This window comes from Mytilus edulis, chromosome 1, assembly GCF_963676685.1.
Source record: "Mytilus edulis chromosome 1, xbMytEdul2.2, whole genome shotgun sequence".
In the NCBI taxonomy this organism is placed as follows: Eukaryota; Metazoa; Mollusca; class Bivalvia; order Mytilida; family Mytilidae; genus Mytilus; species Mytilus edulis.
The window spans coordinates 30,525,056-30,547,674 of NC_092344.1; the positions used below are offsets into that span (position 1 = coordinate 30,525,056).

At 32.6% G+C, this 22,619-nt stretch overlaps 1 protein-coding gene across 2 annotated transcripts; it reads right to left on the reverse strand.

Annotated features, from left to right (window-relative positions):
- Positions 1 to 289: 289 nt before the first annotated feature.
- On the reverse strand, positions 290 to 22,419 carry LOC139529116 (uncharacterized). Of its 2 annotated transcripts, none has more exons than XM_071325406.1 (7): positions 22,332 to 22,419; positions 13,030 to 13,171; positions 5,955 to 7,887; positions 2,950 to 3,259; positions 2,489 to 2,678; positions 1,695 to 1,833; positions 290 to 661 (listed from the first exon to the last, which is right to left on the reverse strand). In XM_071325406.1, the coding sequence occupies exons 2-7, from the start codon at positions 13,156 to 13,158 to the stop codon at positions 333 to 335; spliced, it is 3,030 nt and encodes a 1,009-aa protein (XP_071181507.1). In that variant the 5' UTR covers positions 13,159 to 13,171; positions 22,332 to 22,419; the 3' UTR covers positions 290 to 332. The 2 variants fall into 2 exon arrangements, 1 of the variants encoding a protein (XP_071181507.1); XR_011665753.1 differs by lacking the exon at positions 290 to 661 and adding an exon at positions 862 to 1,090 and having other exon boundaries at positions 1,332 to 1,833.
- Positions 22,420 to 22,619: the final 200 nt, after the last annotated feature.

The following is a 22,619-nucleotide window of genomic DNA, read 5'->3' on the forward strand; positions in this document are numbered from 1 at the left end:
TGTAAAGGTTCATCAAAGTCAATTTTTTGGTGTTTATGATGACAGGATGAAGAGATATGATTACAATATACTTTCACAAAATATATTAAACTAAGATTACAAAAGATGCATTCCATAAATTTATATTTATAATCTGGTATTCAACAAAAAAGAGCTCTAAAATCATTATAATAACAAAACTAAAACACTGAAAGACATAATAGCAATTTGAATACACAATAAGCTCTGTTCGTACCATTACATAATGATTTAATATATTCCAAATCACTATGTAGGAATTGGAATTATATTGATTCATACAGATAATTTTATTTCCCATATAGAGGACAATATCAGTCAACATCATCATCATGTAAAGCACCTGAACATGTTAATTCACATCTTACGTTCTGGCTGTAATGAAATTTGAGAGCATAACTATCTTTTCTGGTCGTTCCTTTTCTTAGATGACTTGACAGTGATACTAGTTCTAATGAGGTCAAACTGTTTTTTGTTGAGCTTTGGAGTGATGTGACATTAAAGCTAGTTTTTGATGATTCCATTGACGTGATGTCCTTATCTGATGCACATGTTCCTTTTTCATTTGTCATGATATTTCCTGAATTGTGAGCTTTCTGAAATATTTCATCCTTTAAAATTGCCTTTTCTGTCTTATTTTGGTCTGAAAAAAATCATAGTTTAATCATTTTGTGCTAAAAAGTAACAAATTTTTATTTCAATCTCTCCATGACAGCAATGTATTTATAGGCAGAGTTTTCATATTTGTAAATAAAATATGCATTTCAAAAACATTATCTATTTAGAACTTTTAGACCCTTACACATAGATAGTTGAAAGCTTAATTCTTTGTTTCAATATTGATTTCAAATTTTGCTTTGCTATCAATTCTATTGATATTCATTTGTATTTTGATAAGATTTTTAAAAGTTTCATCTATAGGAAGAAAATTCTTCATGGTGTGAGGCTAAAATATTGATTTCTCTGTCATAAACCAACAGGAATGAATTCTGTCTTATAGTCCTTAAAATCAAAATATGTGTTGCTTCAAACATGTAATTAGAAAAGACTAACAACAGACTACAAAACAATACTTAGGCCAAATAAAAATATATGTGTGGTTCCAGTAACCCTACCGTCCCTACTTTTTCTGCTTAAAAATAGCCTACCCTAAAGATTTTATTGTCATTTTTCATTAAGCACTGTTAAAGTCAGAATGTTGCTCCCATAGACTCAATGTAAAAAAAAAAACATAAAATAAAAAAAAATCCCAACCTGCCTACCCTAACTTTTTTTCAGATGTAACTGGAACCACACATACTTTTTTATTTGGCCTTAGCAAACAAAAGACTGTGCTACAATAACCCAAACAAAACAGGTGGTTAAAGGTGATACTGAAGGATAACTTCAACTTTCCCACAAGGTATCTGTTTTAACGAGATTAGCATGTATTGGTTCTGCTTGTACATAATTATTCGATTTTGGGGCAAATACGTTCATAATATGCATAAAAGCAGCACAATGTGTTTTATTATAATCAAAACAATGAATTATCTGCGAACAAAATATGTATTTTTTGGGGACATTACCAAGTGACATAGTTGTTCAATCTTAAATAATTTTCATTACCTCTCTTTAAAATGGTTCAATGTTTTGAATTATTTAATACTACATTATGTTACACATATATGTCAAACCTGTAAAACTGGAAGACAAATTTTGGTTTAAATCCGCACCATTACCAAACATTTCTGCTGAATCTAAACCTTTTCCTTCGGGTGGAATGTTGCTGTTATCTTCATCACTATTGTTGTCTGAAGATTCATATTCGACCTTCTGAAAAAAGTAAAATACATGATTTATATTTATATAATAGTGAATAAATTTATCACATATACCAGGATTACATTTTTTTACATCAGAGACGCGTTTCGTCTTCTAAAGACTTATCAGTGATGTTCAAATAAAAAACAAACTTAAAAGCAAAATGAAACATTTGTGAAACCAACCCAAAACATTTGATAAAGTGAATTATAAATGTGTGCAAATCAATTTAAGTACAAGATAAAGACCAGGGTCTGAATGATATTAATTGTTCCTAAAACCACTTGTACACAGATATAGAACACAATGAATATAAAAAAAAAATGCCACAAAGTATTCATTTACATTATCTAAAAAGTTGAAATATTCACAAGGATTAAGGTACAGTTGCTTTGTTTATTTTTCATACATACAATTTATGTGTTTGTGGTTTTTTTTTATGCATAGTGATTTAGTTTATACATGTATATTTGTACCTTTTAAGGATCAATGATTTTTTTATCATATTCGGTCTGACCCTCATAAACCCTTCAGTTTTCAAAAACATTTGTGAATACTTAAATAAACTCATCATAGATACCAGGACTAAATTTAGTATATACGCCAATTTAGAAATTTAGAAAAAAAAATCCCAAGAAGTTAAGAAATTAACTTGTTATTAATATACCTTCACAGGATCTTTGCTTGGGCTCAATATATTAAGGGCACCTTCTGGCTGACCTCCATGAACTATTGGTTCTTCCATAATAATGCCTGCAGATTCAGGCGATCCATCACCCCTTTGACTATCTGGTGATTCAGGAGACCAATCATCTCTTTGTTCATTTTCATTATTTCTTGGATCGTTATCATTCATCCTGTTATAAAATATATCTACACATATCATATCATAATTACAGAGCCAACATACATTTCAATCATCATATCAATCAAACGAAGGTTGAATGACACAAATATAGGCTGCATTTGACTATTACTGTATTAGTTTAAATTAAGATTTTTGAAAAGATTGATAATTCGGACAGACATCGAGAATATGTTTAGTAATTGACACAAAAGTGATGCTAGAAATGAACTTAAAATAAGCAGCAGTGTTCGTATTGGTAAACAAAGAGTTAAATGTATTACCGATTGTTGTTTGTTGCTTCTACGGTCTGGTCACCCTTGACCACGTTTGCATCACCAATCTGCACTGTGGCACATCCTTGAATGTTGAATATTGGACCAGAGTTAACCCTGTTTGGTGATGATAATCTTCTCCTAACGGACGCCGGTGGTCTTCGACTTTCTGGTTGGTGACGAAAAGTCCCTGGTCCCTGGTCTACATCCACATCCAATCCTTGTACTTGGTCGGGATAATGATAATGGTAGTGGATGCTCTGTGGTGGAGGATAACCGGTCAAATTTGGTGCTCTGTTGGTAGTTTGATTGCTTGTGCCTATTTTTCAATAAATTAGGAAACAATTACATTCTTTCCCTGTAAAACTTAAAACACATTCTAAAATAGTGTCACTTTCTCTTACATATTTAATTATTCATAATGCATGTAATGGTAAAGGTTATTTTGAAGGAGGTCCCCAAGATAAGTGATGTATTCATTTGGCGTTTCGTCCAATAAAATTCCTGCACATTATGTTTAATTTGTGGAAAGTAAAATAACAAAAATACAGAACTACAAGGAAAACTCAAATCGCCAAGTCCCTTATCAAATGGCAAAATCAAAAGCTAAAACACATTTAACTAATGGAAGAACTACTGTCATATTTCTGACTTGGTACAGGAGTGAAGGTTTGCACATAAATACCTGTTATCAATAACCTTTACGACTTATATAAAAAAAAACGCACGGATACTTATGACTAGATAAAAATGGCATCATATATAACATTATGGTTTATACCAAAATGATAAAAATGTAATGCAAAATAGAATTGTAATTGCCACCATATATGAAATGAATAAAGCGCTGTTTTCGTATTTAACATCACATGGTGGACTATTATCTACTTCAGTACGGACATGATTTTATTTTTTGCCATATATCATATCAACTGTGTGGGTTCTATTACACCTTGAATTTCAAATATTTTGTTTCGAGCATTCCTGATTAAGGCAAATCAGAACCAGATGCTCCGCAGGGCGCAGCTTTATACGACCGCATAGGTTGAACCCTGAACGGTTGGGGCAAGTATGGACACAACATTCAAGCTGGATTCAGCTCTAAATTTGGATTGTGATTAAATAGTTGACACAGCATAGGTTTTGGACACAGAATGAATGTGGTCTAATGAACTTAAAATAATTTTTTTGTCTTTGAGCAATCACTATGCTGTTGAATATTAATCCTCTCAAAAAAATGTTTGAAGAAATTTTCTTTTTATTTATGAAATCTGAAATGAGAAAAATTAACCCCCCCCCCCACCATTTTTTTTCACATCCCCCTTTCCCTTTTTTCAAAACTGATCTGAATTCAAATTTCTAATGGAGTTTGCAACAATAACTACTCATTTAAATACATCATAAAATATTAAAATGTAACAAAATGTGCTTGTTATCACTGAATGGTAAAGAGTGTTTCAATTTATCAGTTGGTAGTAAAAGTGAATTTACATTGTACATTGTATAAAACAATAATTTAAGTTGATTCAACTACTATTCTGGACAAAGAAAGATAACTCCAATCAATTGAAAATTTCTTGCTATTGCACAATATTGTGCAATTAGATATTTTTTGCTATTGCTCAATACTGTGCAATTGAAAATATTTGCTATTGCACAATACTGTGCAATTGAAGATTTCTTGCTATTGCACAATACTGTGCAATTGAACATTTTTTGCTATTGCACAATACTGTGCAATTGAACATTTTTTGCTATTGCTGAATACTGTGCAATTGAAAATTTCTTGCTATTGCACAATACTTAATATAATAATTTTGGATCCTGATTTGAACCAACTTGAAAACTGGGCCCATAATCAAAAATCTAAGTACATGATTAAATTCAGCATATCAAAACAGCCAAAGAATTCAATTTTTATTAAAATCAAACTTAGTTTAATTTTGGACCCTTTGGTATTTAATGTAGACCAATTTGAAAACGGGACTAAAAATTAAGAATCTACATACACAGTTAGATTTGGCATATCAAAGAACCCCAATTATTCAATTTTTGATGAAATCAAACAAAGTTTAATTTTGGACCCCGATTTGGACCAACTTGAAAACTGGGCCAATAATCAAAAATCTAAGTACATTTTTAGATTCAGCATATCAAAGAACTCCAAGAATTCAATTTTTGTTGATATCAAACAAAGGTTAATTTTGGACCCCGATTTGGACCAACTTGAAAACTGGGCCCATATTCAAAAATCTAAGTACATGTTAAGATTCAGCAAATCAAAGAACTCCAAGAATTCAATTTTCGTTGAAATAAAACTTAGTTTAATTTTGGACCCTTTAGCCCTTAATATAGACCAATTTGAAAACGGGACCAAAAATTAAGAAACTACATACACAGTTAGATTTGGCATATCAAAGAACCCCAATCATTCAATTTTTGATGAAATCAAACAAAGTTTAACTTTGGACCCTTTGGGCCCCTAATTCCTAAACTATTGGGACAAAAACTCCCAAAATCTATCCCAACCTTCCTTTTGTGGTCATAAACCTTGTCTTTAAATTTCATAGATTAATATTCACTTAAACTAAAGTTAAAGTGCGAAAACCAATGCGTCTTCGGACGACGACGACGACATCGGCGACGCCAACGTCATACCAATATACGACCGAAAAAAAAATTTGTGGTCGTATAACAAATCAGGGTTGACATTAAAAGGACCACATATCTTGAACATGTTACGACGAATTTGATGATTCAAAACCTAGTTCAGACACTTAAGAGTGAATATCAGGAAGCATTAAGCATTAGGTGGAAATTGAAGATTTTTTTTCTAAATCAGAACTTGAATGTTTAGGTTTATCATAAATGAATCATGTTTCAGTTCAGAAAATGAGAAAATATTAATTTTATACAGTACGGAAATATCTTCAATATTTGTTTTGAAATCCTTAAGGTTAATATGTGCTCATACACGAGTTCTCGTTCATTTAAAAAAAAAAATCAAAACTAACCAAGTCCAGCACTATCATCTATTGCATGACTACTGCCTGATCTTCTCCCATTAGGGGTTCCCACCAAGTACTCATCATAGCCAGGATTAGCTCCAGTACGTATTCCCGATCTTCCAGAAGGACCACTATATGACACCTTGCTTTCTCTAACATCATCTGATCCATCTAAATTCATGAGCTTCATTTTGGCTTGAATTACATCTTGTTGTTTATATCCCAGATGTGATTTAGGTGGGAACTTATCCTGCTTTTCTTTAATATCATCTGATACCAAACTATCACTCATCAAAGACGGTATACTTTTTAAACCATCAGATGTTTTTGGAAGGATCGAATCTGCAGATGTATCTTCTTCCTCATCTCCGTGTTCTAGAGAGGACTCGCCATCTTTCTCCACTGAAGATATGTTAACAGGATCAAAGCTTTCTGCGGTATTTGGTATATGAAGTGAAAGCTTAGGTGAATCACGTTTAATTGGGTTGTTGTCTTGGACTGTTTTACTTGAAGGCACATTGTTCTGAGCATTTTGTGCCGGCAGCGAGACCTCTTTACCCATACGAACGTGTTCACAAGAAAGATGCGACACGTAACCAGAGGTTAAACAAGATGACTCAACGATTGGTTTTGTATTACTCCCTTTAATAAGTTCAACTTCCTGTTTCGACGGGCAAACAACAGTAGAATTTTCTAGAGGAATTGATCTTGCTGATGTCCCTGTCCCATTTGATGTCATCATTGGCATTTCTCTAATAGAATGTTGTTGCTTCGATTCTGTTGATCTGAATGTATTATTTATTAAGCTTTCATCCTTATTAGTTTTATCAGTCGTGTCAAATTCTGTCTGATTTATTTTTAGATACTGATTTGCTCTGTGCTTTTCTGTTATTTGTGAAATACATGTATTATCAAGTGCTTGGTGCCGTCTAAGTTCGTTCGTATGGTAAAGTCGATCCTCTCTGGCCTTTTTCAGAAATGATAAAGCAATATCATCTTCATACTTCTGGTTTTTGTTGTTATCGAAAAATTCAAATGGCCGTAAAACTGATAATCCGACAGGTGTTTTGTAATATCGGTCTTTCTTAGAAACAGTATGCACTGGTCTAATGCAATTTTTTTTCCTGTTCATTATTGTTGTTGCAAACAGAGACATTTGCTCCTGAGGTGGTATTTCTTGTAATCTTGTCAGTCCTATGGTTTCTTCTTTAATAAAATTTAGATTAACTTCGGTGGCAAAGTTTCCTGACAACAACATGAGAACGCGCATTGATCTGTTAACTACTTCTTCTACAACTTTAACATCATTATTTGGGAAATCCTCACTTGTGTATAACACAATTGTTATATCTGGCATACGACCTTTTTCGGCAATTTTTTCTAGATATTCTTTATATCTTGACGCTTGATCATAGTCCGACTTGGCATACACAATAACAACTTCCATCAATTGGTCTCCAGTTAAAGGCTGGTCACAATGGTCTCTAGGTCTTAAAATATCGTTTTCAAAACATCGCATTTCATCTGTTTTCTGGTACATTTTAAGTGTTCCGCCTTCAGCTCCATTTTGTGGATATTCAATCTTTCTGTTCTGTGTTGGATGTGGTGTCATTGGTCTAGCATCGATTTCTGTATCATTTGGTTTCTTGTTAGGTGTATTAGGTAATTCCGTACTTTCTGGTTGTAAACGTAGCTGTTGGTTCCTGTTTTGGTCATCTTTATGGCTATTTCTGCTGTTCCTATTTGAACTAACTTTGACCGCGTCATCCGGCATCCTAATGTTAACATTACTGTGTGATGTTATTTTAGATCTCAAAAGTTGTAGATCTTTATTTGGAGTCTCATGACTCGATGCCTGGATGTTTTTCAGCACTGAACTTGTTTTAATATGTGGAGACTGAGATGTGGTATTTGAATGGTGTTGGGTACCGTTTATTTCCTGCAAACAGAAAATAAATATTTTCTCTTAGAAATGTTAGATGCATACATGGTAACTCGAGCTTGAAGTCGATTTATATTAATTCGACCAGTTCCTTTCCCTATATCCATCCCAAGGAAACATGTGAGGATCACTTAATAGACACTTCTAAAACATTCATTCTGTAAAGTTTGGATTAGTATTCAATGGTCGCTTAACCAGAGGTCTAACCAGAGACCAGAAACAAATTTGAGATGAATGAACTCTGGTGACATTATCTCGCGGAATGTCACAATCGTTGATAAGATACAATCATGTAAAGTTTTTGATGTATCATCTAACCAGATGCTCCGCAGGGCGCAGCTTGATACCACCGCAGAGGTTGAACCCTGAACGGTTGGGGCAAGTATGGACACAACATCCAAACTGGATTCAGCTCTAACTTTGGATTGTGATTAAATAGTTGACACAGCATAGGTTTCTGACACAGAATGAATGTGGTCTAATGAACTTAAAATATTTATTTTGCCTTAGAGCAATTCACTATGCTGTTGAATATTAATCCTCTCAAAAAAATGTTTGAAGAAATTTTCTTTTTATTTATAAAATCTGAAATGAGAAAAATTTAACCCCCCCTCGCCCCCATTTTTTTTCACATCCCCCTTTCCCTTTTTCCAAAACTGATCTCAATTCAAATTTCTAATGGAGTTTGCAACAATAACTACTCATTTAATAAATACATCATAAAATATTAAAATGTAACAAAAGGTGCTTGTTATCACTGAATGGTAAAGATTGTTTTAATTTATCAGTTGGTAGTAAAAGTGAATATACATTGTATATTGTATAAAACAATGATTTATGTTGATTCAACTACTATTCTGAACAAAGAAAGATAACTCCAATCAATTGAAAATTTCTTGCTAATGCACAATATTGTGCAATTAGATATTTCTTGCTATTGCGCAATACTGTGCAATTGAAAATATTTGCTATTGCATAATACTGTGCAATTGAAGATGTCTTGCTATTGTGCAATACTGTGCAATTGAAAATTTCTTGCTAATGCACAATACTGTGCAATTGAAGATTTCTTGCTATTGCTGAATACTGTGCAATTGAAAATTTCTTGCTATTGCACAATACTTAATATAATAATTTTGGATCCTGATTTGAACCAACTTGAAAACTGGGCCCATAATCAAAATTCTAAGTACATGCTTAGATTCAGCATATAAAAAAAGCCCAAGAATTCAATTTTTGTTAAAGTTTAATTTTGGACCCGTTGGACTTTAATGTAGACCAATTTGAAAACTATACCAAAAATTAAGAATCTACATACACAGTTAGATTTGGCATATCAAAGAACCCCAATTATTCACTTTTTGATGAAATCAAACAAAGTTTAATTTTGGACCCCGATTTGGACCAGCTTGAAAACTGGGCCAATAATCAAAAATCTAAGGACATTTTCAGATTCAGCATATCAAAGAACACCAAGGATTCAATTTTTGTTAAAATCAAACTAAGTTTAATATTGGACCCTTTGGACCTTAATGTAGACCAATTTGAAAACGGGACCAAAAATTAAGAATCTACATTCACAGTTAGATTCGGCATATCAAAGAACCCCAATTATTCAATTTTTGATGAAATCAAACAAAATTCAATTTTGGACCCTTTGGGCCCCTTATTCCTAAACTGTTGGGACCAAAACTCCCAAAATCAAACCCAACCTTCCTTTTATGGTCATAGACCTTGTGTTTAAATTTCATAGATTTCTATTTACTTATACTAAAGTTATGGTGCGAAAACCAAGAATAATGCTTATTTGGGCCACTTTTTGGCCCCCAATTCCTAAACTGTTGGGACCTCAACTCTAAAAATCAATCCCAACCTTCCTTTTGTGGTCATAAACCTTGTGTTTAAATTTCATTGATTTCTATTCACTTATACTAAAGTTATTGTGCGAAAACCAAGCAAATGCTTATTTGGGCCCTTTTTGGCCCCTAATTCCTAAAATATTGGGACCAAAACTCCCAAAATCAATCCCAACCTTCCTTTTGTGGTCATAAACCTTGTGTTAAAATTTCATAGATTTCTATTCACTTTTACTTAAGTTAGAGTGCGAAAACTAAAAGTATTCGGACGACGACGACGACGACGACGACGACGTGATACCAATATACGACCAAAAATTTTTCAATTTTTGCGGTCGTTTTAAAATGTAGGACCGCATAACCATGTCGCGTATGAAAACACATCGTATTAGTCAACCAGTTCGTGATGGTGACCGTAAAGCTATTGTTATGACGATATAACTACATAGTTATTTATAATATGATAAAATCGATATATTCATTTCTGTGATTATACCTTCGATCATTTACGATAGATATTTAGCTAATACGCAGTCAATTCAATCTCCGTGACTAATATCATGTACTTTGTTACAACTCTAGATTCTACTGACGAGGAAAGGTAACACTAGGCCACTGAAAGCTGTTTTATAAGTTAAGTCTAGGTGGCCGAGTGGTCTACAGCGATAGATACAGTGCATGTGGTGTTGTCTAGATGGCTCAATAGCATGAGTTCGAATCTCAGCTAGGGAGGAACAAAAAAGTTTCAACAATGCTGTCGGCTGATATTTAGAGTAGTTATGAATATATATAATTCGTTTCTACAATTTATAACCAGGTGCTCCGCAGGGCGCAGCTTTATACGACCGCAGAGGTTGAACCCTGAACAGTTGGGGCAAGTATGGACAAAACATTCAAGCCTGATACAGATCTGAATTTGGATTGTGATCAAATTTTTGACATTACATGGTTTTTTTACACAAAACAAATGTCAAGATTTTACAAATCAATTAAAGATTTCTTCTTCAAACTTATTTAAATCTAAAATTAAATAGTTGACACAGCATAGGTTTCTGACACAGAATGAATGTGGTCTAATGAACTTAAAATTTTTTTTTGCCTTTGAGCAATTCACTATGCTGTTGAATATTAATCCTCTCAAAAAAATGTTTGAAGAAATTTTCTTTTTATTTATGAAATCTGAAATGAGAAAAATTTACCCCCCCCCCCCCCCATTTTTTTTTCTTCACATCCCTGTTTCCCTTTTTCCAAAACTGATATCAATTCAAATTTCTAATGGATTTTGCAACAATAACTACTCTTTTAAATACATCATAAAATATTAAAATGTAAAATAAAGTTCTTGTTATCACTGAATGGTAAAGATTGGTTGGTAGTAAAAGTGAATATACATTGTTTATTGTATAAAACAATAAAAAAAACTTCATCAGCAACATTTTATTTTGGCAAATTCCCAATGAAGTTATTTACATAAAGTTATTGGCAAATAAAAATAGAAAATGACATCATAGTCATGTCTGGCAAATGTCCAACATACATTATCTAAAAACATTTTAGATAAGATAAGGAAAAAAAGCTTCATCATCAACATTTTATATTGGCAAATTTCCAATGAAGTTATTACATACAGTTATTGGCAAATAAAAATAGAAAATGACATCATAGTCATGTCTGGCAAATTTCCAACATATATTATCAACTACTATTCTATACAAAGAAAGATAACTCCAATTGAAAATTAATTGCTATTGCACAATATTGTGCAATTAGATATTTCTTGCTATTGTGCAATACTGTACAATTGAAAATTTCTTGCTATTGCACAATACTTGATATGGAATCCTGATTTGGACCAACTTGAAAACTGGGCCCATAATAAAAAATCAAAGTACATGTTTAGATAAAGCATATCAAATAAGCCCAAGAATTTAATTTTTGTTAAAATCAAACTTAGTTTAATTTTGGACCCTTTGGACCTTAATGTAGACCAATTTGAAAACTGGACCAAAAATTAAGAATCTACATACACAGTTAGATTTGGCATATCAAAGAACCCATTTATTCAATTTTTGATGAAATCAAACAAAGTTTAATTTTGGACCCCCATTTGGACCAACTTGAAAACTAGGCCAATAATTAAAAATCTAAGTACATTTTTAAATTCAGCATATCAAAGAACCCCAAGGATTCAATTTTTGTTAAAATCAAACTAAGTTTAATTTTGGACCCTTTGGACCTTAATGTAGACCAATTTGAAAACGGGACCAATAATTAAGAATCTACATACATAGTTAGATTCGGCATATCAAAGAACCCGAATTATTCAATTTTTTATGAAATCACACAAAATTCAATTTTGGACCCTTTGGGCCCCTTATTCCTAAACTGTTGGGACCAAAACTCCCAAAATCAAACCCAACCTTCCTTTTATGGTCATAACCCTTGTGTTTAAATTTCATAGATTTCTATTTACTTATACTAAAGTTATGGTGCAAAAACCAAGAATAATGCTTATTTGGGCCCCTTTTTGGCCCCTAATTCATAAACTGTTCTGACCTCAACTCAAAAAATCAATCCCAACCTTCCTTTTGTGGTCATAAACCTTGTGTTTAAATTTCATTGATTTCTATTTACTTATACTAAAGTTATTGTGCGAAAACCAAGAATAATGCTTATTTGGGCCCTTTTTAGCCCTTAATTCCTAAACTGTAGGAACCAAAACTCCCAAAATCAATCCCATCCGTCCTTTTGTGGTCATAAACCTTGTGTCAAAATTTCATAGATTTCTATTCACTTAATCTAAAATAATAGTGCGAAAACCAAGAAAATGCTTATTTGGGCCCTTTTTGACCCCTTATTCCTAAAATGTTGGGACTAAAACTCCCAAAATCAATCCCAGCCTTCCTTTTGTGGTCATAAACCTTGTGTTAAAATTTCATAGATTTCTATTCACTTTTACTAAAGTTATAGTGCGAAAACCAAGAAAATGCTTATTTGGGCCCTTTTTGACCCCTTATTCCTAAAATGTTGGGACCAAAACTCCCAAAATCAATCCCAGCCTTCCTTTTGTGGTAATAAACCTTGTGTTAAAATTTCATAGATTTCTATTCACTTTTACTAATGTTAGAGTGCGAAAACTAAAAGTATTCGGACGACGACGACGACGCAAGACGCAAGTCGACGCAGGACGACAACGCCAACGTGATAGCAATATACGACCAAAAAATTAAAATTTTTGCGGTCGTATAAAAACACAAATTGATGTAAATGATGGAACACAAACCTTTCTTTTTTGTTGCTCTTCATTGAATGGATCTTCTGAAGAGTTATCATTCTGAATATTCGACACATCCTTGTCGTCATCACCCGTGAGATAACACTCAACAATGCTGCCCAACTGATTTTCTTCCATATTAAGCTGTATTCTGAAACAGAGAGACACTATAAAATGTTTAAAAGTACAAAATCGTTGTGCAAGGGAAATAGATAACATTGGACAACGAAAAATACTGTTTATTGTTTATCTTGTTTAAATCATGTCTCTTTTTACTTTAGACAAACTCCGATATAAAATATTTACAAAGTTTCAAGTTGAAGAGTCCTCAACAGCTTAAGGTAAACTACTTTGACCAACTATTTAAACCTGGTATGGATAGACGAACGGGCGGACACAATTATCAGTAAACATAAACCCTCCCCTACTGCGGGAGGTGGCCCATAAAACAACTTGTGAATGTTAAATTAATACAGTTATCTAATTAATAAAAAAAAAATGTGCATTGATGAAACCTAAGGTTACAATTTCATCGGGAAACTTAAGACATTATGAGGGGTTGAGCTGTTGTGTATAAGTCTGTTTAGTTTTGATCCCCCGACTTTAACATATGCGATCATATGTGTGCCCTTCTTAATCTTGGTCCACATTCCATATGATGATAATATCAGGAACAAATGTGAAGTGTAGTATATTCGGTCTTGTGCATCATGTTTGTCAGTTAATTAGTGTGAGTGTTCTCATGTGACAAGTAAGACAACTATTCGAATGGTGTTGATTTAAACCACTATGGGTTACCGTAGGTAGCAATGAGCAAACTCAAAACCGTGTCATCTTTAAAAAGGTCCCGAAAGGACAAAATGTGAAACAATTCAAGCGAAAATAAACAAACAGCCATCATGGGTTATGACCAAACAATCATCGGACAATCAAATATGACAGAGAGCAACCAACGGAAATTAAGCTTGGACAATAAGAAATGGCTGGCCTCATCGGATTAATATAAAATTCTGCAAACATTTTACCAAAAGTAAATGGTGAATGTGTCAATGGGACACAGATGATGCCCCCGCTGTGGTAAATTTTTGTATTATTTTCTTTAATTTTTGCTTAAGTGCTTTGTCTAGATGCCTTTTAGTGCTTCTTTGATACATATTTGTTTGTTTTTATTGTGTTTAAGATTCATAACATTTTGTTGGAGGCATACTAAAGTTAGAGAACAGAAACGAAAAATTCAGCAATTTTTCAATTTGTAAAGGGGCAAAACTCTAGAACGGTAAACATGACACTACCAAATTTCATACTTGATCTGTGTTTTGAGATAAAAACGCATTGTGTATAAGATTCATAACATTCGGTGGAGGCAAACTCAAGTAAAGACAGTGGAAACCAATTATGGGACGCACGGACAAGGGTTAAACTTTTAATGCCTCCTCCGCTATGGCGGGGGCATCAAAATGTGGTAGCATTGCCAACTAGACAAACTATCCACCAGATTTTAAAAAAAAGTTGATGTGTACCTATTTAAAGGTTATCAGCATATTGAAATTGTAAAATCTCTGCTACATGTCCTAATATCAAGTTTTTTGTGATGTGAGCGCAGCGAACGAGTTGAAAAAGGGCTTCATATTGTGACGAGCAGTTAATATTTTACAATATAGATATGATGAAAATCGTCTTTGAATTGAGTGTCTTCAATTATTTTCCGAGTGTATACGTTTAAGTTTTAATTCTTGCCACTAAAACAACTTAGTCCCAAAGATTACCATCTAGTGGTCATGGACCGTCATGTTCGGCATTGGTTTAACTTTAACATTTTACTTAATTATTGGCTGATAAATTGTGTACCTTTAAACAAGAATAATGTTGCAATTGATTATATTATGTTTTTGACGAATCTATTCAGGTTCATCTTTGTACGAATAAATACATCATTGAACGTCAAACGCCAGAGCAATCTCAGACTAACCAGACAACTACTAGTATTGAAGGCTCATTGATTGCACCAAATTCGGCTAGTTCAATTTGTCTAACAATCAAAAACAACTATTGGCCTCCATTTTGTCACAAGAAACAGCATATTAAAATTTGAAAAGGATTGGATCATCAAGTTTTCTCAAATTCCCGCTTGGAATCCCCATATAAGGCAATTTTTCAATCAGTTTCGGACCATAAATATTGATTGTCAACAGTGAACGCCGTCAATATCGAACTTAAAAGCAAGGTTGTCCCCAGTAACAATATATCAAAATTCGAAAGCCCGTTGGTAAAACGCGCCTTTAGTCTTTAAATATAAGAACATGTGGTATGAGTGCCAATGAGACAACTCTCCGTCCAAGTAACAATTTATAAAAGTAACCCATTATAGGTCAAATTACGGTCTTCTATACGGAGCTTATTTGCTTGAAAACAGCTGAATGTGGAAACCCGCCAGCCGTAAAACCCACGAACCAAAAATTGATATTAAACATAGGTTTCCGTCGGAAAAGCCATTCAACCCGTTTAACTAGATGCATCATAGAATTTGTACCTTTTATATATATATATACATAGTTATGACTACTATGTAAGATGTTCAATCAGAATTTAGAACTGCTTTAACGACCAAGTTAATTTTTCCAAACATAGGAACCACATGAAGATCATTTGTAAAAAAAATTCGGAACATCATACAAGACGGCCTAGTCATGCTAGTGTTGTAAGAGAAGAAATTGTCAAAGACAAACACGACTTCCCATCACTGGCAGGGACACGGTTAGCAGGTTAAACTTTGTTAATCAATGTTTTTTTTTAAATATTTATTAGTAATTCCTGTCTATTTGTACTACTTTATTAACGTATAACGTCAAATACGTTAATAAAGAAATACAAATGGACAGGAAATGCTAATAAAAATTAAAAAAATATTGATAAGCAAAATTGTAATCTGCTAACCGTGTCCCTGTGCTTCCCAAAAGATTGTAATATAAATCTCGCTATGATGTTTGCAACCTGATAAACGTTAAACAATGATCATTTGTAGAGCTAGGGTTTCCCAAACATCAAAATATTAGTTTCAAAAGAATGAGATTGTTGAAAACTATCCAATCAGAATTAATTTTGACTCTGGTCGCCATGTTTTTCGATCTATCAGAATCAAACGATAATCATTTGTAAAAAAACTTAAATTGTCTATATCAAGGGTGACATGCTAAAATATACATTTCCAATGTAGCCATGGTTGCCATTCATTTACATAATTACATCTGATAGGACAATTTGTAAAGCCTACGGGTCAGCAATCCTGCAAAGTTTAAAATTTTTTATTTTTAGAGAAGATTGTTTTGGTAAGTATCTAATCTGAATCAAAGATTGCATTTGCACATGTATGTGGTCACCTTTTTGTCCATCTAAAAAACTTCAAAAAGAAACTGCAGAGATCCTTTCGTATGCTATTCCTGCAAAGTTAAGTCTAAAAACAAAGACGAAAATGTGAAAGTAAATGGACGACAAACGGATTGATGGATGAATTAATGTTTTACTTTCACTGACTAGTGATAAATATAAAATGCATACCAGGCAAAAACATGTTTATAACTGCTATAAGAATAAGAATAAGAATACTTTATTAATCCAATTATGGACCCTTGCTGGTTTTAAATTTCAAACAATGATTACAATGATTTGTGTTATAACAATGAAATAATAAAAATGAAATACATCACAATAGAACACTGAACAGTTATTGCATGCACATGGAAGAGAAAGTAATATGGGAGACAATCAATTTCTGTACTGAGCCCTGTACTTTTATTATATTAAAGGGAAATTCCGCAATGTTTTACTTATCATCTAATTATGTTCATCTTAACATAAAAAACACATAAAATTTGCAAAATTTTAAATTTATATTCCTTCTTATAACGGAAAAAATCAAGTATTTGTAACTTTTTTGCTTGACCTTCTAGTGGGGTGTGACGTTTTAGCCCGATGTGTTGAATTCTGCCATCTGGTAAAAAATAAAATCTGTTTAACTCTTATAGCTTATCGACAATAAACGTAATTAAAAGCGCACAGCTGACGAATGGTCGTAGTTATTAACCACAATATAAGAATGAACAAAAATGAATATGCGTATACCGTTTTGTATTGATTGAATTAAACTCCTATAAAATTATCTCTAGTAAATATTTTCGAATAAATTTCATTAATTATTGTTGAGATTTTTTCATAAAATATCTATTAAACATTTTTGCTGATATTGAACTGAAAATATTTCCGTTCTATTTACCGTTATTATTTTGATAATCATTTCAATGCAACTTATGTGTGAGCAGAGTGTGTATATTATTTTGTAAAGGTCACTGTATATTTCTCGGCTTGAGGTCAATTCGTTTACCGTGTAACTATTTAGCCGCAGGTGTGAGTTCAAGCGTACCCAGGTATGAATGTTGTTATTTGGAAAGGATAAACAGAAAGGATCAGAAAGAGTATGCCGTATTTAATACACTAAGATTTAATACACGATGAGGATAAAGATGCAATAACTCAAAAAGATTATAGAGGATAATTGTGAAATCAATTAAAAACCAGTTAAAAATTATTACTTACAGGTGCTATCTAAACAAGCTTGTAATCTAGTAAACGTAAGAGAAAGTCAACAGACTAAATACCTAAAAAAACACAATACTGGTACAATACTGGAATACAATACTGGTACAATTTTTTTATACCAGTATTGCGATCACCAACTACAGGAGATCCAATTTATATTCCTTCTAATAACGGAAAAAATCAAATTGTGTAAATTAATTGCAAATAAAATTCAGATCGTAATTCCGAAAGTGTATAAAAATAAAAGGAAACAATTTTTGATTACTTTCTTAGCGGCAATTGGCGTAAAGATTCAAATATGAAGTAAAAAAAAGGTACTTTTAATCTTTAATAAAAACTAAATGCAATATTACCCAATTTGTAATAGTAAAAGTTCAATGATAAGTTAATATTGATATTTTTGTGAGGAGGTCTTTTAATGTCAATATGAACTTAATCATTGAACTTTTACTGACTTACACACCATCAAAAATATAAGTACATAAAAAGCACTTGCAGAAACCTAATTCCCCTGAACTGGACGAGTCTAAATATGTTAAACTTAAATGATAGTTAAACAGTACTCAGACTGATATATACAATCAACAGTCACCAAATTGAAATGAAAACGGGCCGATTTAATGGCATTACATCATATAATTATTTATTTATGATAAAAAAAAAAAAGCATCTAAATAACACCAAATGATAGTTTTACAAAATTAGGGGTTAAATTTATATTTTTTCAGCCTACTTTTCAAAATAACGATTTCTTATTTAATAAATCAGGCAATCAAAACCCCCATACAGACCTCATTTATAACTGACCAATGAATATTATGCCCAACAACTTCATGCTATATATACTTAATGTTTTTGATCTGTCAGTAATCATGAAATGGATTCGTAAAGATCAGACCTTAGAAAACAGTAAGTAATTAAAACTCTTCCAACAATTAGCTTTTTAAACAGCTTGTTTAAGAACTTCTAATCGGACAGTCCTATATAGATGCATAAGGTCCTTCACAATATTCATCGGGGAAATGTTCCTTTTGTTTCTGATTTGGTAATGTTCCTACATTAAGATACATGCGAATGTAAAATAATTAGTTTTGTCTATTCAGTCCAATTAATTAATAGATTTTGCTTTATTTGTGTTTTTTTTTAAATAAGAACTATGCATGTAAACTTTAATGAAAAAACCGTGATAAACTAGGTTTCACTGTCCCGATCAAAACGCGTTGGGTGAGATATATTCGCAAGTTCAATATATTATATGAAAACAAACACTTTAATTTAGTCGTCCGTTATTCCCTTTTCATGTCTAAATGAAGCAAAAACACCTGAAAAAACTTTTATCTTTCTTAGTTCAAGTTATCCTTGCCTGACAAAAAAAAATCATATGTTATAAATCGTATTTAAACAGTAGATAAGAACAATAGTAAAAAAATGTTTAAAACTTTTGAATAAGCAGTCAGTTATGTGATAAACTGAAGAGACCCCCCCCCCCCCCCCCAAAAAAAAAAAACCAACATAAAAATTTAAATGGAAATTGTAAATTATAGCATTTTACAAGATCTTGTCTTTGTGTGCTAAGTACTAGTACTGTAACATGAAAGCTTGAAATTGCAGCACTCTGTGACCTTTGACCTTGACTGCATATTGAAGGTCACATGCATTAAAGAATTGGTGAAGTTCCCAAGTCTCTACGACTTCCGGTTCTCGAAATAGATTTTGTCTAAAATTGTGTACAATTTTTCAAGGGGAATAACTCCTTATAAGGGTTCATAACAAAATGATTGTATATGTTCATTAACATTGCCATCTGTTCCTGTACATGTTGCCGTTTTCAAATCGATTCTATCTCTAATACTTTTTGAGAAAAATGCAAAGGAAAGAAATTGTTTCAAGGGGATATAACTCTCATAGGGGACGATGAAATTGTATTCAGCCTCATATGGTAATACATTATAATGAGATGTACCTATCGTCCAAATAAAGTAATGATATCTTCAAAAACAACGGGAGAGAACCATTTTGAAAAAAATCAATTAAAGGGAGATAACTTCTAAACGGGATGATGAAATCCTTAACAAGGTCATAGGGTAATACTTCATGGCGAGGTTTATCGATGGTCTACATTTGGTCTTGATAACTTCAAAAGAAATGTGGGGAGGTCATTCCAAAAAAATGTTGGAAGAAAAAAAAGAAAAAGAAAAAGAAAAAAAAACATTAGAAAAACAATAAGGTCTTTCCTCACGTACGGGAAAGACCTTAATTAGAAAAACAATAAGGTCTTTCCTCACGGAGAGGAAAGACCTTAAAAAAAAAAACAATTAAGCACTCGCACATTTGACTATGAGGTATACTGCAAATAACAAGTATATTTAATAAAGGATATTTAATATGACTTATCTGCAGAAAGCACCAAGAGTCTGTGCTTAAAGGGAAGTCCCTACTTGTACTTAATGCAGATGAGTCAAATTCCTAAATTATTAAAATATATTTTAACCAGGTGCTCCGCAGGGCGCAGCTTTATACGACCGCAGAGGTCGAACCCTGAACAGTTGGGGCAAGTATGGACAAAACATTCAAGCGTGATACAGCTCTGAATTTGGATTGTGATCAAATTTTTGACATTACATCAGTCTTCACGCTGAGTGGCAGCCCAGGCAGCCTAGGCTTGTAAAATTGCTCTCGGGCCTGTAAAAATCATATCTACAGGCCAACAGAATCTAACTAAAAGATTTCAAAAATCAAGTTCCGGGCTTGTAGATTTAACAGTTCATCGTGAAGACTGTTACATGGGTTTTTTTTACACAAAACAAATGTCAAGATTTTACAAATCAATTAAAGATTTCTTCTTCAAACTTTTTAAATCTAAAATTAAATAGTTGACACAGCATAGGTTTCTGACACAGAATGAATGTGGTCTAATGAACTTAAAAGTTTTTTTTTGCCTTTGAGCAATTCACTATGCTGTTGAATATTAATCCTCTCAAAAAAATGTTTGAAGAAATTTTCTTTTTATTTATGAAATCTGAAATGAGAAAAATTTAACCCCCCCCCCCCCCTTTTTTTTTCACATCCCCGTTTCCTTTCTCCAAAACTGATATCAATTCAAATTTCTAATGGAGTTTGCAACAATAACTACTCTTTTAAATACATCATAAAATATTAAAATGTAAAATAAAGTGCTTGTTATCACTGAATGGTAAAGATTGGTTGGTAGTAAAAGTGAATATACATTGTTTATTGTATAAAACAATAAAAAAAACTTCATCAGCAACATTTTATATTGGCAAATTTCCAATGAAGTTATTTACATAAAGTTATTGGCAAATAAAAATAGAAAATGACATCATAGTCATGTCTGGCAAATTTCCAACATATATTATCAACTACTATTCTATACAAAGAAAGATAACTCCAATTGAAAATTAAGTACATTTTTAGATTCAGCATATCAAAGAACCTAACTGATTCATTTTTTGTCAAAATCAAACTAAGTTTAATTTTGGACCCTTTGGACCTTAATGTAGACCAATTTGAAAACGGGACCAAAAGTTAAGAATCTACATACACAGTCATGACAGTTAGATTCGGCATATCAAACAACCCCAATTATTCAATTTTGATGAAATCAAACAAAGTTTAATTTTGGACCCTTTGGGCCCCTTATTCTGTTGGGACCAAAACTCCCAAAATCAATACCAACCTTCCTTTTATGGTCATAAACCTTGTGTTTAAATTTCATAGATTTCTATTTACTTATACTAACGTTATGGTGCGAAAACCAAGAAAAATGCTTATTTGGGTCCCTTTTTGGCCCCTAATTCCTAAACTGTTGGGACCTAAACTCCCAAAATCAATACCAACCTTCCTTTTGTAGTCATTAACATTGTGTTTAAATTTCATTGATTTTTATTTACTTAAACTAAAGTTATTGTGCGAAAACCAAGAATAATGCTTATTTGGGCCCTTTTTTGGCCCCTAATTCCTAAACTGTTGAAACCTAAACTAATCAATCCCAACCGTTCTTTTGTGGTCATAAACCTTGTGTCAAAATTTCATAGATTTCTATTAACTTAAACTAAAGTTATAGTGCGAAAACCAAGAAAATGCTTATTTGGGCCCTTTTTGGCCCCTAATTCCTAAAATGTTGGGACCAAAACTCCCAAAATCAATACCAACCTTCCTTTTGTGGTCATAAACCTTGTGTTAAAATTTCATAGATTTCCATTCACTTTTACTAAAGTTAGAGTGCGAAAACTAAAAGTATTCGGACGCCGGACGACGACGCCGACGCCAACGTGATAGCAATATACGACGAAAAAATTTTCAAATTTTGCGGTCGTATAAAAACATATCTTAGGATTATAGATTCTGTGTCCAGCCAGCAAGGATCATCAAGGGACAGTGCCAGAGAATTTGAAATTCTTCTTATGATCTGTGCAGGCTTAACAGGGTATTCAAATTCATATTAAAGAGTTATAATGAATTAGTTATTGCAGATTAAGTTGTCCTTCAATTCTTAGTATCTTCTATGTCTTTATAAAATGTATGTCTCTTGTACATGTAGACTATGTATATAACTTCTGTTATTCACAATACATACTAGATTAAATCTCAGTACATATCATCAAAACTATCAAAATAAACGATACAGATGTTATAATGGCAACAGTTTTATGTTTTTTCTTTTTACACAACGAAATAAAAATGTATATTATACTCACAGAATCACAGAATAATATGATGTTTACTACACACTTTCGATATCCATAATGGACGTCTGGAAATTCCCAATGTCTATTTTAAAATAAATCGTCACTTCCGCATTAGATATAGATGTCATTCGGGAGCGGCAAATTTAAAATAGATAATTAAAAGATTTTAAAAGCCCAAGCTGAGGCGGATTTAGGGGAGGGGGAAAATTTGGTTGCTTATATAGGGAATCATTGAAGCATGACCGGAGCGGGCCCCCTCTTAGGCAGTCAACGGGCCCCTCCTTATGAAAATTTCTG

Coding starts and splice junctions, on each gene's coding strand:
- LOC139529116 (XM_071325406.1), bottom strand. CDS start 13,158: ATGGAAGAAAATCAGTTGGGCAGCATTGTTGAGTGTTATCTCACGGGT. Junction 3,260..5,954: donor AGATGATAGTGCTGGACTTG/GTTAGTTTTGAT, acceptor ATTGAAAAATAG/GCACAAGCAATCAAACTACC. Junction 1,834..2,488: donor CAAGCAAAGATCCTGTGAAG/GTATATTAATAA, acceptor TACTTTTTTCAG/AAGGTCGAATATGAATCTTC.